Source organism: Danio rerio, chromosome 14, assembly GCF_052040795.2.
Source record: "Danio rerio strain M-AB ecotype USA chromosome 14, GRCz13ab, whole genome shotgun sequence".
Lineage (NCBI taxonomy): Eukaryota > Metazoa > Chordata > Actinopteri > Cypriniformes > Danionidae > Danio > Danio rerio.
In genome coordinates this window covers 7,093,447-7,110,955 of record NC_141034.1, presented here as the reverse complement: position 1 = coordinate 7,110,955, position 17,509 = coordinate 7,093,447, and the positions used below count along the sequence as shown (strand labels likewise).

The following is a 17,509-nucleotide window of genomic DNA, read 5'->3' as shown; positions in this document are numbered from 1 at the left end:
TTGTAAGTCGCTTTGGATAAAAGCGTCTGCTAAATGACTAAATGTAAATGTAAATGTAAATCTAAATAAATAAAGGTGTGCCCTTTTGATACAGGAAGCATGCAAAGACCCCCGTATAGGGGACCATATCAACTATATCTAGGGATCAGACTATCTTAGACCCACTTTACATTGCCAGTTAAATGTGACCCAATTATGATTTTTTGCTCATATGTGACACAGATCGAATCTGTTCTATAGCCGTGTAAACACACACAAAAAAAATAAACGCATGCATTAGGATATTTGGAAATCGGTTTCAGACCACCTTTATATGTGGAAATAAATGTAATGTAATGTAATGTGTATTTATGACCATACACCCAAAGTGCTTTACAATCATGAGGGGGGGTCTCTCCACACCACCACCAGTGTGCAGCATCCACTTGGATGATGCGACGGCAGCCACAGGTCAACGGCGCCAGTGCGCTCACTACACACCAGCTATTGGTGGAGTGGAGAGACAGTGATCGAGCCAATTCGGTGGAAGGGGATGATTGGGAGGCCATGATCATAAGGGCCGATAGAGGGACTTTGGCCAAGACACCGGGGTTACACCCCTGCTCTTTCACGAGAAGTGCCATGGGATTTTTAAGGACCACAGAGAGTCAGGACCTCGGTTAAACGTCTCATCCGATAGACGGCGCCCACTGACAGTGTAGTGTCCCCTTCACTTTTACTGGGGCATTAGGACTCACACAGACCACAGGTTGAGCGCCCCCTGCTGGCCTCACTAACACCACTTCCAACAGCAACCTAGTGTTCCCATGTGGTCTCCCATCCAGGTACTGACCAGGCTCAGCCCTGCTTAGCTTCAGTGAGTAAACGATCTTGGGCTGCAGGGTGACATAAATCAGATATAAATCGGATATGTGACGATGTGAATATCATTTAAACAGGTAGATCGGATTTATTGAGGCATTCCGTTTTGAATGTCAATAACTTGCGACAATGTGGTGCTTCTCTGCAGTTTAATGGCGTAAAAGAAAGAGCGTGTGTGGAGACACCAACACGGTAAACAACAACAACAACAGAAGAAACATGGAGGAGAAAAGTGGTCAGTCTCCACAATTTGCTCCCACCAAACCTGAGATCTCTCTCGTACCCGCATATTCCTCTGAATAGTGGAGGACACCCTATATACAATAGGCGCAATCAGAATTAGGCATCAAGACCTGACAGTGTAAATGGGGACTTAAGCAACCCAGGTTCATTTTGAATATGTACCCTAGTATACATTCCTGGAGAGCATGAAATACATACCAGGAGGTACCTTTTCTTTATAGGACACCATATACTAACCATAGGCACAAGCTATGATGATGGCCATTTCCTTCCTCCTCCACCTTAAAATTATTTTAAAGTTGGGCAACCTTCGCATATTTCACAGAGCTAAAAGCAAGACAATTTCTTACATCGTGGCTAGTGTAGCACAGATGCTATAACTTGCCTTTATGCATGCACGACATCGTAAATTGTATAGCAAGTGTAAACACATTAATCGGAAATGGGTCACAATTAATGTGTAAACGGACAGGCAAAACAATCAGATATAGGCAACAAATCATCAAGACCTGATATTTTAAACGGAGCCTTAGGCAATCCAGGCTCATTATGAATATGTACCCCAGTATACATTTCTGGAGAGCGTGAAATACGTCCCAGGAGGTACCTTTTCTTTACAGTTAATCTTTTCACGAATCCACCAGAGGCTGCTTTTTGAGATCTCAAATATCTAGAGCTATTCATGCCTGCTATTCTCTTGTAGATCCACCAGAGGCTGCTGTCGTCTAACAGACAGACTGAGCGATCTATTAACATTTGGCCACAAATGTAGCCTTCAATTTTTTTTGTTGAATCAAATGAACTTTTCTAGTCATCTCAACATCAATCAAACGGGCTACAAATATTATGTAAAACTTTGTACAACTTGTACAACTAACCTGATTATTAAAATAAGTTAAAGAAACTTAAAAACACTTCATCTTGACTTTTTGTCATTACATTTTTTTACAGGGCATAAATGTGTCTCCACTAAACAGATATGAATTGATATTTCATTCACAAACTGAGGTATTGAAAGCGAGAACGAAGTAAGGACTGGTGGAAGAGTGTTGTTTTAATGGAATTTAATACCGCATATGGAAAATGGAGGAAAAAAAAACTCAGCATTGCGTGGTGTGTGTATTTTTGGTCCTTTACTAACTCGGTAGGTGCAGAAAATAGTGCCAAACAGCTGTGTGTGTATAGACCAGGGGTCACCAACCCTGTTCCTGGAGAGCTACCTTCCTGCAGAATTCAACCCTGATCAAACACACCCGAACCGATTAATAGTACCTAAAGCAGCACTTGATAATTACAAACAGGTGTGTTTGGTCAGGGTTGCAACTAAAATGTGCAGGAAGGTAGCTCTCCAGGAACAGGGTTGGTGACCCCTGGTATAGACTATCCTGTCGTAAAACGCGGTGAAAAGTCCTTCATGATGGTAACAGTTTGATTGCGGTGTTTACATGCTGTACTACACTTCAATAATGCGACTAAAATCGGCATACTCCACAGGTCTTGATTCGATTTCTGTTTAGTTCAATTATGACCTTAATCGGATTAAATGAACCAAAAATTGCTGTTTACATGGTAGACTCTTAATCAGAGTATCCCCTTAATCGTATTAAAATCTGAATATTGGTGTCCATGTAAACGTACTCAATGAGAGATTTAAAGCGATAAATCACATTTATATGCATTCGAGTAATCTCTATTAGTCATTTATGCAACAAAGGATACACCTGCTCTGTAGGAAAGAAACCTTAAATGACTTATTTTGTGATACTGTGCTATATACAAACGTATATATAAAACTGAATATGTATTATATGCATATAATAAGGTACAGTATATGTCAAAAGCATCAGTGCAATGTTAGACAGCACCTGTGACAAACAGCACAGTTTTCGTTAACAGATTCATTCATGTCAAGCAGTGCATGCAGGGGCGGTGAGCGGTCCGTGTACCATTTGGTCACTCAGTTATGTTATAAAAATGTATTTTTTTGTGATAACGGGATTTCGTTGAGACGTATTTTCCTCAGGCTTGCATATATATTTTTTTGCTTGTAAGTTTGATTAGTGTTGATTTCAAATGCAATAAATATGTTTGTATAAAACGTGTAGTAACGGTGCTTATAATTGGTGGGTGCCACTAAATTTTGACTGATGCGCCTGCATTTTTAAAGTCAGGAGCACCGGTGCTACCAATCAAAAGGGTTCATTTCGAGCCCTGTGTATATATGTAGAATATGTATCTGAAACACTAAACTCATTCATTCATTCATTTTCTTGTCGGCTTAGTCCCTTTATTTATCCGGGGTCGCCACAGCGGAATGAACCGCCAACTTATCCAGCAAGTTTTTTACGCAGCGGATGCCCTTCCAGCCGCAACCCATCTCTAGGAAACATCCACACACACATTCACACAAACACTCATACACTACGGACAATTTAGCCTACCCAATTCACCTGTACCGCATGTCTTTGGACTGTGGGGGAAACCGGAGCACCCAAAGGAAACCCACGCGAAGCCAGGGAGAACATGCAAACTCCACACAGAAACACCAACTGAGCCGAGGTTTGAACCAGCGACCCAGCGACCTTCTTGCTGTGAGGCGACAGCACTACCTACTGCCTTGCCGAAAGACTAAACTATAATCTTTTATGTTGCGTGTTGCAATTTTGCTTATATATCTGATGTCATATTGCCCTTAACACAGGCCCCGTTTACACTAATGCGTTTTAGTTTGAAAACGCATAAGTTTTGCTACGGTTACGCCATCCGTCCACACTACGCCGGAGTTCTCGAGCGCCGAAAACGGAGCGTTTCGAAAACGCTGGAGAGGCCGTTTTCATTCTGAAACGCAGCTGCTCCGTCTCAGTGTGGATGATGGAAAACGGAGACATTTGAAAACGGAGGCGGGGCTGCAGACATTCGCCTCTCTGATTGGGGCTTTTCCTGAATATTAAGTAGCCTAACACGCACAGTTCAGTCCTGCATCTTCTAAGTAAGTTAAAACTTCGCAAGTTTGATCATGGCTGCAATCTCTTCTTCTCAGTTTGATATGGAAAACAGACTATACCGAGGACACGGGTAAATCTTCAAAGGGAACAGTGTACTTTATAACTTCATTCACATCACCCTGGCTACGTTGTTTTACTTTCTCAACAATAAAATGTAAACATGATATAAGGAACTGCCTATTTTCATTTTAATATTAACAACTAAACAGACAGCAAAAATGTTGAGGCGCCGTGCTGCAAATATGAGCGTCATCTTCACTGTGTGGATATTTATAACAAAACGGAGCCGATAACAACTGCCTCCTTTCAATTTCAGTGAAAATACGAAACACACCCTCTCTTTGCTGAATATCAGTTTTAATCGATAATGGCCATTATAAAAGTATAACATACAATAAGTTTATACATTATAGGAAATAAAGGCAAGCGATCAGTCAAAATACAGAATGTACGTGCTTACATTAATCATTAACTTATCTTTGCGCTCAGCCAAAACACATTACCTGAGAACAAGTAATAGATTCCAATGTCCAATGAATATGTCGTTAAATAAAGACAACAAGATGAAAGAAATATTCCGTTTAATAAATATAGTGAGGTTAGATCCAGCGGGAGATGCTTGATGAGAAGTCCGACTAGCACAGCTCTCATCTGGGTAGATTGGCTACAGCGCTTGCCTGAGAGTGTGTGTGTGGTCACGTGATGTGCGTTTTCAGCGTTTTGGTGTGGACGGAGAGCAGTTCAGAAACGCTGGGTGAAACGCGAGTGTGGACGCGGATCGTTTTCATTCTAAAACGCCGTTTTAAAACTAAAACGCACTAGTGTAAACGGGGCCACAGTCTCACTTGTTTATTTACATTTTGGAAGGAGTAAGATCCAACATTTAGACTTGTCCAGGTTCGTCTGGAATGCATCAAAGACCACCTCCTAAAGTTATTTGAGAGATTGGATTCATATCCATCTCAAATGCATTTCAGAAAGCATTTACACCTTCCCTTTTTACAAACAGAAAGCTATCCGATCAGAAAAATGCATGTAGTGATCTGCTGCTTAAAGACCTGTTGTGCAAAAGCCAGCACAACTCCCATATCTACAGAAAATGTTCCTAATTTGCGAGTGATCGTCATACTAGCTCCATAAGAATGTCTTACCCATATAGAAGCAGAAGCAGGGCAAGAACAGGCAGGTTGGTGGCGGAAACGTAGGCTTTTTGTTGAAAGCACACAAAGATCAGGATCACCAGAGTGGCAGGAACAACATAATTGCACTGTAGCAGAAAACAGACAGACATGTGCATTTAGATACTTGGCATATTTGGGAGGATTATAGCATATAAAGCAGACACTCACCATATCCCAGAGAAAGTTTGCCAGCCAGTAGAGATATGGCTGAACTCCACTGATAAACTGCATGTGCTTGGCTTTGTTCACTCGCTCTTGGATGAGGAAGACAACAAAGCTAGCAGGGACGAAAGACATGGCGAAGATCACGCAGATGGAAACCAGCACGTCTACCGAGGTAGTCATCCTGAAAGGCCATCAATCAGAGATCGTAAAACTGTGTTAATCCATTAAATATGTTATTTTTGTTATTAATATTTAATTGAATCATTATTTCAGGACTTACAGCGCCACTTGAGAAAGCTGTTCCTTGGTCAGATTGAGTGGATGGTTGTACGCAGTGATGCCAAACTCACTGGGGTCTTTACCGGGTGGTAAGTTTGCACGCAAGATACCGTTGTTCATTACATTGAGGAAGGCCCCAATACTGTGCCAGCCCTTGTTATTAAACCAAATCTGAAAGTACAAACAAAACACCAATATAAATCAGGAATAGTTCTATGGTTTAAAGGTAGTTTAAAGGTGCCATAGAATAAAAATATGGATACAGATGACTAATAAAAGATGGAAATGACCAAGAAAGAAAGTCCAATTGGAATAAAACACACAATGTTATGTCACTAACATGATTAAATTATGCACACTTCATTGAATGGCCACATTTGCTAGTGAGATTACAACAATTATATGTGTTTTCTTTAATTTTAAGTATATATAAGGTTGTATTAAACATTCGACATATGCAGGACTCTTATTTTGAAAACAAATGATACAGGCAGAGAGTTATAAATATATTCAGCGAGATATAAGGTCTGATCTTTTGTTATTTTAACATTTATACTGTGGAACCTTGACAACAAACACATGTAATAACATGTTTAAATCCTGTTTATGCATCATGTCATATCACATAGCTCTTATTATGGTTATAAATGAGCAGGGGCGTAGTAAGTGAAGGGAAAAGGGTGACAGAGTGCATAGGAGCCTGGCTATTTAGGGGCCCAGTTACAGGGTAACCCCCCTTTTTTTTATCTAGGTCATTGCTAACGCCCCCCCCCCTTCCACCTGCAATCCTCCCAACCAACTCCGCGTCTTCACTTCTGAGATTGCTAATGTCACTGCCATCCCCGCCAGATCACTGACCTTGACATTATTCTTAGTGTCCAACCCATTGATAAATGCAGACAGGCTTTTTAAGAAACGGTCGGCTGCTGATCCTGAGTCCTAAAAGTGTTGGATGAAAAGAAATAATTTGCACACTATTCCTGACAGCTGTCTGAATCTTATTATAATAGTGGTCGTTTTTTTATTTACCTTCCCCAGTTGGAAGATCTCCCTGACTCTAGAGATGGCGTCGTCAATCTCCTCAGCTGGAGGAAGTACCTGAGTGCTTCTGGCTCCCAATGAAAATCCTCCATATCTAAATTCGTTCACCCAGATCTTGTTTTTTAAGCTGTCAAGGGATCCATTTGTTAATGCACTTGATGATAATGTGGAATTAATTTCAGTTAAGCAATCATACAATCAGGTCATACCTTTTTCCAATGATCTGTGCGTAGGTCTTCACTAGATAGTCTGAGATGTTTCGTCCTGTCAGGTTCTGGAGAGTCTCAGTTTCACTGATCTTAATCTGAGGAGGTGGGAGACCGCCTGCACCCGCAGGGCATTCTGGGAGCATCTTCTTTTTGCCATTACAGCTGCACTCACAAGCAGGCGATGGGTCATTCATAGTCCAGTTCCTTGTTGTTAAAATCTCTATTATGCTTTCTGGCACTTCTGGTGTAGACCATTCCTCATCGCCCATTGTACAGGGAGCATCCCTAACACCATAGAAAAACATAACTTAGCTATTTGTTTTACTAAAAAAAGTTACAAAATTTACCGTAGGTTACTTACGGAATTGATTCTCCTTTCATGCATCGTGTTCCAAAGCCAGGATCATCAAACAGAGCTCTGAGCAACTTATGTGTGCTTACGTCATAAGGAGCATCTTCACTGTTAACACAAAATTGCAGTATTTAGAGTGGTTCCTTACAAATATTTTAAATTAATGCTGAATGGCATGATGTCTTTATGCACCTGAAGAACATGAACTGCTCTTCATACATCCAGGGATTAAGAGCCAGGCTGGGATATTTCCCAAATGGCGGCACAATGAGACTGAATACCAGAGCGATGCACACAAACACAGCAGGAAGAACGATCTGTGAAGACAATCACAGTGAGTGTTTTTGAAAAGTACTGTAGTTAAAGGGATCGTTCACCCAAAAATGTCAATTCTGTCACCGTTTACTTGTTTCACACCTTTATCAGATTCTTTCTTCTGCTTAATCCAAAATAACACTTTTTGCAGTTGTATTTTTTGACACTTTCGCCTTGGCAAGATAGAAGAATGACAGAAAGTGAAGTTGGAGAGGGAGGGGTGACGGGATTAGGAAAGGTCCATAAGCCAGGACTCGAACTCGGGATGCCTGGAATCACTGTTGCGCTATATGTCAGCACACTAATCACTGGGTTATAGGTGCCAATTCAAAAGAACATATTTCGAAGAAAGCTGGAAACCTCTAATCATTGACTTCTACAATATTTGTTTTTCCTATTATGGAGGTCGTGATTACAGGTGTCTGCTTTCTTCTAAATATATTTGGGTTCAGCAGAAGAAAGAAACACAAAGCTTTGGAATCACCTGAGGTTGACTAAATAATGAGTACATTTTCTTTTATTGCAGAACTACTGTATACCTTTAAGATCAAAGACTGTTAAAACCAACACAATCACAAACCAAAGACACCAACAATCTCTATGAGCTGCAAGTCTTGCGATGTATTTGAGAATCATAGAAATAAATAGGCACTAATAGTGTATACCAGGGATACACAAACTTGGTCCTGAGGGGCAAAGTTTAGTTCCAACCCCAATCAGACACACCTGGGCTAGTTAATCAAGCTCTTGCTAGGCTTTCTAGAAGCATCCATGCAGAAGTGTTGAGGCAAGTTCAAGCTAAAATCTGCAGGACGCCAGCCCTCCAAGACCGAGTTTGAGCACCCCTGGTCCATACAATCGCTTCCACATACAGTGTTTTGGGGGATCATGTAAATCATTGGTATCAATAATCTCTATTAGCTACTTGTGGCTACAATGCTTTGGGGAAACTGAAACCATTGGAAAAGTTTCTTTGTTTTTCTAAATCCAAACAATCTGAAAACCTCTAACCATTGACTTCCATGGTATTTGTTCTTTATAATATGGAGGTCGGTGGTTACATATTTCAGCTTTCTTCTAAATATCTTTGGGTTTAACCGAAGAAAGAAACTCATAAAGCTTTGGAACCACTTGTAGTCAAGGAAATAATGAGTACATTTTCATTTTTTGCAGAACTATCCCTTTAAGATCGAAGACTATTGGCACCAACACAATCACAAACCAAAGCCACCAACAATCTCTATGAGCTGCATGACTTCCAATGTATTTGATAATAATAGAAACAAATAGGCACCAATAGTCTATACCAGGGGTGCACAAATTTGGTCCTGGAGGGATGGTTTTCTGCAAAGTTTAGTTCCAACCCTAATCAGACTCACCCGGGCTAGCCAATCAAGCTCTTGCTAGGTATTTTAAAAATCTCCAATAGTCTACACCAGGGGTGCACAAACTCGGCCCTGGAGAGCCGGTGTCCTGGAGAGTTTAGCTCCAACCCCTAATTAAATACAGAAACCAGCATATTACTAGGACACCAGCGCTTCAGAACCAAGTTTAGTCACCCCTGGTCTATATAAGACTTACAGTGTACAGTGGAAGATCATGTAAATCATTGGTACCAAGAGTCTCTCTATTATCTACTTGTGGTTATAATGCTTTGCGGAAACAATGAAACCATTGGTCATTTTTTTTAATGACTAAAGTATATTTCTCATTTGTACCTGTGCAAAGAATCCTTTCCTAGAGCGGCGAGCGTAAAGCAGTCTCTTCCATAATAAAGCCACAAACTGCTGCCTCTTCAGACTCCAGCCTTTCACCTGATATGATCCTTTGCCATCTGACCCACTCAAATAGTCAGTTTCTTTGGATTCTGGTGATCAAATAGACAGCACAAACAAGAATATTAAGAAAATTGTCTGACCCTAATGCAACAGTAGACATGTTTTAAGATTCTACCTGGATCACCCTCAGATTCATTGCAGTCAAAGCTATCGTCTTCGGTCAGGGGTTTCAGGCAGCTCTGGTGATCAGCACCAAATGCATGTCGTCTCTGTCTGCGCACCGGCAGAGTTCCGTCTAACACAATAATAAAAATACAAGATCAGATCTTTCCTCTGCACTGTATGCTTACCTTATTCAGTTTACCTGAGAGGTATAGTGAGCTTCAAATTTACCTGAGAGCATTTCAGTGTCGACTCCGCTGTCCTCCGCCACTTTTAGGAAAATCTATAAATAGAGATTATTAACTGATTAAAAACCCCAAATCAGTTTTCTGTTAAGAAAAAAAAGCCATTAGAAGCTCTACCGTACCTCCTCAAGTGTAGTATCTGAGACACCATAGCTGGAAATGCCAAGGTCTGCAAGCCGATCATCTAGGTCATGGAAGAGCTCAACAAAAGCACCGTTTTTAGCAGACTCATATGGCAACACATATGTGATCTCGTGGCCTTGGTCTTCCACCATGCGGGCAGCAGGAACATGCTTTAGGATTAGCCTGGAAATGATGGTTACATCAACTGGCACAACAGGAGATTCGGGCCAAGAAGTTCCTACAGAACACAGTAAACACTTAAGTAATAGTTTGCATAGCATAGGATAAGCAAAAAATAGGAAAAAGGCTTATTTTTAACTACTACTTACAAACTATTACTTAACTCCTCTGTAGTTACATAGTGTACTAAACAGAAAAAAATTAAACTATATTTTCTATGGCTAATTAAAACTGATTATTTTGGATTTTGGTCTAATCTGATTTAATAATTAATGCTATGCTAAGCTAAGCTAAAAGTGCTCCTGCTTAGAGATCGGCTGAATGGATTCAATAAAAGTCAAACTTAACCGTTTAACTCTAGGAGACTTGGAAAAATGACCATATTTCCAAAAAAAGTGGAGTGTTTCTTTAAGGTTTTAGGTCAGGTGTTGTCTTACCGATTGCTGTGGCTGCTTCGCTCTCTTGGTCGCTACCTAGACCAGCATCCGAACTGCTCTCAGATGCATTATCATCCTAGAAAACCAATCAAACAACAGCACTTAGCGGCTTACCAAATGACTCAGTGTTTGTTTTTGCAACCTGAAGTGTACCTACTTTCTTAACAAATGACACAGTGCTACTTGAGTTCCTGCAAGAACTGAGAGAAGGCTCAGTGTTCTTCTTCACTAATGTAAGATAGTATCCGGTGCCCAGTTGAGTCTTAAGAAACAGCGAGGAGCCCACACAGCAAAGCTTTCCATGGGAGATGATAGCAATTCGATCACCCAGAATGTCTGCTTCATCCATATGATGGGTAGAAAGAAGTATTGTACGACCTGAAGAAAGAAAAAAAGCAGAAATCTGCTTGTAAGTTTCTTCAATTATAAATACAAAATGAACAACAAATGTGTAAATGCATTGGGTTACCTGCACGGTACTTCAATAAAAGGTCCCAAATGCCTCTACGAGCATATGGATCCACACCAGCAGTAGGCTCGTCCAGAATGACAACCTTTGACCCTCCAACGAAAGCAAGAGCTACTGAGAGCTTCCTCTGCATACCACCTGAGGAACAACAAAAGTAAGGTTTGCAACCAATAAAACCTACCAACAAACAAAAGTTCAGTGCCTGGTTGAATGAAAGTCCTTAAGGATAAAAAGAATGAAAGTAACTTAAGGGTGTCTCTGAGGGGGGAAATCCCTGAGGGAAGGGATTTCATTTAGAGCATCGTAACAAACTTCTTAACTGTCACCCTTACCTAAGTGACTTTTGTAAGTGATTCACTTTAGTTTCTGGTAACATAGGACATAAGGGTGTCGTGGTTGCTATAGTTAAAAGATTGTATACTCTGCAATACACATCATCTGTGCCGTTTAATTTTTTCATCAAGCAAGTCGAGACATTCCCTTATTTAATTGATCTCGACATTATGTATGAAGGACCTATTAAACTTAGCTGGGATCACGTAGATCCTTTTGGACAGACGTGTTTTCGACACGCTGTGTATATTTAGCTATGTTTTCCTGTGATGGGTCATTTGCCCATTTAAGGTAGCTGTTTTAGTTCCTTTAAAATTTTAAGGGGTTACTAAGAACTTTGCAATGGTTAAGGGAACACTTAGATCACTGGTGTCAAAGTCAGTTCCTGGAAGCCTGCAGCCTCGAACAGTTTAGTTACAACTCTGCTTCAACACACTTACCTGTATGTTTCAAACAAGCCTGAAGGACTGTTTAATTAGGGTCGGATCTAAACTGTGCAGTGCTTCGGCCCTCCAGGAATTGGCTTTGACACCTTTGACTTAGATCATTAAGAGGAAATACTTAATGGCAGCCTTAAAGTCCTTAAGTTGACCTTTAGGTTTTTGTTCTTGGGACCCAAGTTTTGCTAAGGGTACCCCTAACCTTCAAACTAAGAAATTTCCTAGCTTAAGGATTTTCATGCAACAGGTAAAGTCACCAACCTGACAACTGGCTGGTTCTGGATTTGCGTTTGTGCGGAAGGCCAGTGTCACTCAGGATCTGCTCCATCTCAGCTTTCACTTCTTCCTCAGACAGACCCTTCAGGCGAGCATAGAACCAGATGTGCTCTTCTACTGTCAACCTGAAATACCAAGCAAAAGGCGGTTTTGATTTGTGAAATGTGTTGAATTATTGTTAATGATTGGATTTTGTAGGTCTGATGATGGCACTTACATGCTGAAGAGGACATTGTGTTGTGGACACACTCCGAGGCTCTGCCTGATTGAACTCAGCTCTGAACGAATGTCTTTGCCCATGATGTATGCAGTGCCAGAGGTGGGAGGGAAAAGGCCTGTGAGGATAGACCTAAAAACATTGAAGATCAATTGAAAGGTTAGATTTTGTAACCAAATGAATAGAAAAAAACTGAGTCAAACTTTATTTTAAGGTACAATTCTTGCTATTTATGAACCCTTAACTATGACTGTCACCTTAGTAATCTCCTAATTTGCTGCTTTTTAATAGTTTTAATAACTTTTAATAAGGTAGTAGCTGGGTTTTGGTGTAGGGTAGAATTAGTACTAATAAACCACTAGTATTTTCATAATAGTCAGGTGATAAGACACTAATTAATAGCCAGAATTGGTCAGTTTTATCAAGATATTGTGAAATATTTTTACAATTTAAGATGACTACATTTTAAGATCGTCACTATTGTTACCTCTCTCCTCGCTGAACAAAAGTATTCAATATTAAAAAAACAAGTTTTACAGCTAATCTAAAAAACAGTATTTGATTTTAATTAGAAATGTGAACTTACATGGTGGTGGTTTTGCCAGCTCCGTTGTGACCCAGGAAGGATGTTATCTGACCTTCATGAAAACCAAGTGTCAACCCATCCACGGCTAGCTTTTTACCATGGCGATAGACCTTCACCAGATTCTCAATGTAAACTCCCAGTTTAAGGTGAGTAGGTTCCTCTTCAATGCAAACAGCTTTAAAAACAACAACAACAACACAAGACAGATTTAATTTTTGCCCTTTTCAATTAAACTTATGTCTTTCACATTTGGCATTTAATCCCAGGTAGCAAAGAATTCTGGCCCAGATTTGGCATAAAGCTGGCAGAGCAGGCATACAGGATGTGGGCCAAACATGGCCCGGGTAGGGCAGTGGTGGCACTATCTTTATGGCAACACACAAGACTTGGGCCAGATGTGAAATGTAGTATTTGTCCCAGATGTTAAAAATTGATATGTGGGCCGCATGAGTTTGGCCTATCTTGACTCATTAAAATACATTAAAATTATTTTTGAATAAAGTGAAAAATTCTACCAATCAGGTCGCTTCAAGAAAAAACACACCCATGCCTGCCTAAAGCACAAGACTTCACGGTTCTAGCAATTTCATTGCAGTCGCTACACACCAACATATCTAGCCCAGTTCAGGCTCAGTTATTAACTTGGCTGAGACTTGGCTGAGCCCGGATATGGTCCAGGTTTGCCCTTTGTCTGGAAGCCAGACTTTGTCTAGTCAACTAACATAATCCCAACCATAGAGGACTTCTAGGGGTCTCCATAATCCTGGACCTAGCCATATCCTGGGCAAATGCTATGGTTGTCGTGGAGGAGTGGAGAGCATGATACTGATTTCTGAAAGATCCTAGCAACAGATGAGTCTCCGCATTGATCCCCTGTACACCCGCCGGTGACCTACACAAACCTGCAGCTTCTCCATAATGGCCATCCAGCGTTCTTTAGCCTCTGGTGCCTAGACTGCAGCTCTGCACAAGAAGTTTGGCCAGAGAAGAAATGGTCATGCGCCACTGAGCCTGGTTTCTCTCAAAGTTTCTTTCCTTCACTTTCGTCACTGGCTTGTGAAAATTGTAGGTGAAAATTAGACTACACTGAACTGAACTAAACCAAACTCTGAAAACTGGACTGACACAGTTTCAATTTACTAAAACTACCATGTTAAGCTGTTTTGACACAATCTACATTGTAAAAGCGCTACAGTAATAAAGATTAATTGTATTGAATTGAATAATTTGCTGCAGCATGTGGGCCAAGCAAAAGCTGACTGTGGGCCAGAGAAATTTTGCTATGTGGGATGATATATATAAATAAAAGGTGGAATCACAATGATGTCTTACCCCCTGCATTGCTCTTCTTTCCGTGTATTGCAGTATTGTTTGTGCTGTTCTCTCCAAACCAGTAGGATTTAGTGAAAGGGAAGTACCATGGCCTGGGAATGCCATACTGTCCTGGGAACACCGTTTCTATGTACCAGGTCATGACCCCATACAGGAAGGCATCAAAGTACATGAGGATGAGGCAGGTGGTGAGGTTGTAATCGTCCTCTTCCACGGGACTGGAGAAGAGGTTATTCCACTGAATACCCACACCCTGCTCCTCAAACAAGGCAAAATACTCACAGCCAAAGCCAAACGCCACCGGAGACAGTAAGCTCTGTGGACACAACATCGATGCAAGTTGTTATAATGTCAGTTTTTAATATTTCATTTTATTTCACCGTCTATAAAACAATTGCATTATCTAGGTATGTAAGTTAAGGCTGTTGCTGTTGCATTTTTATAGAGGCAGCTCAGATTCTGAACCAATGCTAATCTCAAGTAGCAACCCAGCTAACCTGCTGTATTATCCACTGGAAGGAGACCAGAGGCCGTTTTTTAAATGGATGTCAATGGAAAAATGGCGTCACTCTACTGAATAAACAGCTTTTGTGAGGAAATAGATTATCGGTTAATGAATGGGCAGCCTGTTCACTAATCTTCAACATGTTTAACATTAAACAACACATTCACGGTGAGCCATATGTTTTCTTTACCCTGATAATATAGTAGGGAATGCCATGACAGCTTGGAGCTATTTATGGCATTACTAAACAACATTACATGTAGTGTACTATGTGTAACATTATTAATAAAAAGCTGTTCGTTTTAGGACTGTTTTGTATATTATTTTAAGCTGTAAGAAAAAATAAATAAATTTACATTCATGTTTCATATTTCAGCTATTTTACAGAGCATTCCTTCTTCATTATTAATACGTTAATCACCTATTTGTTAAGAGATTTTCATGATATCAGCATTAATTCAAATTAAAATCACTTATCACGATATTTAAGACGAGAGAACAAGACCACAAAATCTGTCGTAAAACTAAATGTTAGCCACAGGTGATAATGCCATTACATGATTGGCTGAGGTGCCTCGTGGAATCCACATTAGCCATAATACTTTCTCTAATAGTAAGTAATAGACAGTTTTTCATCTCCATATAGCAAGAAAATCTCTGGTTGCGGTCAGTTTTTAGCTGTTATCATAATAACCAAGTGACAGTTGTCAAAGCCCCAATTCCTCTGTGTGTTCTCGATAATGTGTGGAATCAAGATTGATCCATGAAGTCACAAATCAGCTCAAAAAAGTGTCTTCTTGTGAAGAGGTAGCTAGCACATGTTACTATGAGCTATTAGATATGCCCGGAACATATACACACACACACACACTATCTCTCTCGCGCACACTTTCTTTCTGTCTAATGCTGTGTTCACACCAGACGCAGAACGCGCGGATTAATCGTGCTATTCGCGTGTAAATAGCCGCGTGAACATTTCAGGTTACTCGCTTCATTCGCGCGTCAAACCCCGCTTCATTCGCGTGTCAAATTCGCGGATTCGCGTGATGGGCAGGGCTTCTATCTGCCCGGTGACTGTAGCTTCGTTGCTAAAAGGCTAACATGGATTTTATGAAGAAAATAACAGTGTTAATGTGCTTTATGAAAACTGAAAAACAGCGTCGATACGTTTAGGGCCGTGTCTGAGACCACTATATGCTTTCAGAGGTGCATCCAGCTGTGTGAGCTCTTAAACTCCTCCAGTAACTGAACCTGGATGACGGAGGCTTTCAACGGTGCTTCTGACTGAGCCAAGCCCAGTTTGATGACTTGTTGTCGGTGTTGCCTGGAGGATTTCCCCCGAGACACCATCAACAGGTTATAAATCACAATCACGGCCCCACAAGAGCAAGCTTCTGATTGGTTAACGCGGCGCGAATGTCCACTGAAGTTCGGATTTTCGAACTCGAGAAATTCGCACAAAACACGCGTTAAGCACGTCAAACGCGTAAAACACTCAATTTTCCGGATGTCTATTCGCGTGTTTGCATTGACTTAAAATGTAAATCACTCACGCTTGACGCGCATCCCGCATCTGGTGTGAACGCAGCATGACATGTCATAACTGACAAACATTTGGACAAATATTGTGCTAATTTATTAGACTAGTTTTAATTTGTCTATAACTTCATAAATGACCATAGAATAATCAGGATAATCAATGGCTTGGATTTTAAATGCACTTCGTCCCTCTTCTCCCACTGATTGAATGTGTAAAATATATGATAGTGTTAAAATAACAAACTAAAACAAAGTATTTATACGTTGCGGTGTCATGCTAAAACACACATTACAATTAAAATCACGTTTGGTCACACTTTATTTCGATGGTGTTCTTGAAGTGAAGTATTCATAAACTAATTTCGAGAGGATCACGTGTTTATGATTTATCCCGTCCGGTCTTGTATTAGCTAATCACTATCTTCCAATCATATGAGCCTTAAGCTACTATAAACAACCACAGTTTTCAGTCCATTTTATCTTCGTTTGGAAGAAACCCCCCTTTCTCCCCTATTCTCCTCCTCTACCACTGATCGGGCGGCCCGGCGGCCCAGTGGTTAGCCATGTGAGCCCCACAGCAAGAACACTGCCGGCCCTGGTCCTGGCGTTTCTGTGAGGAGTTTCTATATTCTCCCAGTGACTGTGTGGGTTTTCCCCAGGTTCTCTGGTTTCCTCACACCTCCTACCGCTTGCCAGAGTGTGTGTGTGGTCACGTGATGTGCGTTTTCAGCCTTGTGGTGTGGACGGAGAGCAGTTCAGAAACGCTGGATAAAACGCAAGTGTGAACGCAGATCGTTTTCATTCTAAAACGTCGTTTTAAAACTAAAACGCACTAGTGTAAACGGGGCCTAAGCCCTTTCCTCATGTGTTCCTTTATCTACCGCAGCCGGGGAGTTCTCGAGGATGCCTTGAGCTCGGGGCTCTCTCCCGGGACAGCATGCCAAACAAGCTTTTGATAGATCATTAACTAAGTGTGAACTCTTGAATTCAAGTTACATTGCATCTACATGCCAACTGATTCTAGTAGACTCTCAGGTTGGGGTTAGGATTAGTGTAAGTAAACATATACTTGCAAAGTCTCTTAAAGTCAAGTAAATGTCTGTTGAAGGAGCAGTATCAGCTGATATTAAGAAGAAAGTCTACTAATACTCAAACGGACCATCAAAATCAAGTGTTACCTCATGTTTTTAGTGATCAAAAGGCACATAATCAGCAGATAGAAACTCTGGTTTGCAT

At 40.8% G+C, this 17,509-nt stretch overlaps 1 protein-coding gene across 3 annotated transcripts in view; it reads right to left on the bottom strand.

The window, feature by feature from the left end:
• The window catches only part of abca1b (ATP binding cassette subfamily A member 1b), a 95,174-nt gene that overhangs the window by 19,422 nt on the left and 58,243 nt on the right, over positions 1 to 17,509 (bottom strand). For 2 of the 3 annotated variants that reach the window (XM_087279954.1, XM_087279955.1), the window contains exons 17-35: positions 14,230 to 14,545; positions 12,898 to 13,072; positions 12,312 to 12,443; positions 12,080 to 12,219; positions 11,046 to 11,183; positions 10,734 to 10,954; positions 10,577 to 10,652; positions 9,959 to 10,197; positions 9,823 to 9,874; positions 9,605 to 9,724; positions 9,370 to 9,518; positions 7,529 to 7,653; positions 7,346 to 7,444; positions 6,985 to 7,269; positions 6,764 to 6,902; positions 6,593 to 6,673; positions 5,736 to 5,905; positions 5,459 to 5,636; positions 5,261 to 5,376 (exon numbers count right to left, since the gene is read on the bottom strand). In XM_087279954.1, coding sequence (XP_087136080.1) covers positions 5,261 to 5,376; positions 5,459 to 5,636; positions 5,736 to 5,905; positions 6,593 to 6,673; positions 6,764 to 6,902; positions 6,985 to 7,269; positions 7,346 to 7,444; positions 7,529 to 7,653; positions 9,370 to 9,518; positions 9,605 to 9,724; positions 9,823 to 9,874; positions 9,959 to 10,197; positions 10,577 to 10,652; positions 10,734 to 10,954; positions 11,046 to 11,183; positions 12,080 to 12,219; positions 12,312 to 12,443; positions 12,898 to 13,072; positions 14,230 to 14,545 — 2,951 coding nt within the window. The remainder of the gene's footprint in view (positions 1 to 5,260; positions 5,377 to 5,458; positions 5,637 to 5,735; positions 5,906 to 6,592; positions 6,674 to 6,763; positions 6,903 to 6,984; positions 7,270 to 7,345; positions 7,445 to 7,528; positions 7,654 to 9,369; positions 9,519 to 9,604; positions 9,725 to 9,822; positions 9,875 to 9,958; positions 10,198 to 10,576; positions 10,653 to 10,733; positions 10,955 to 11,045; positions 11,184 to 12,079; positions 12,220 to 12,311; positions 12,444 to 12,897; positions 13,073 to 14,229; positions 14,546 to 17,509) is intronic. The other variant, NM_001114586.2, reaches the window with a different exon arrangement.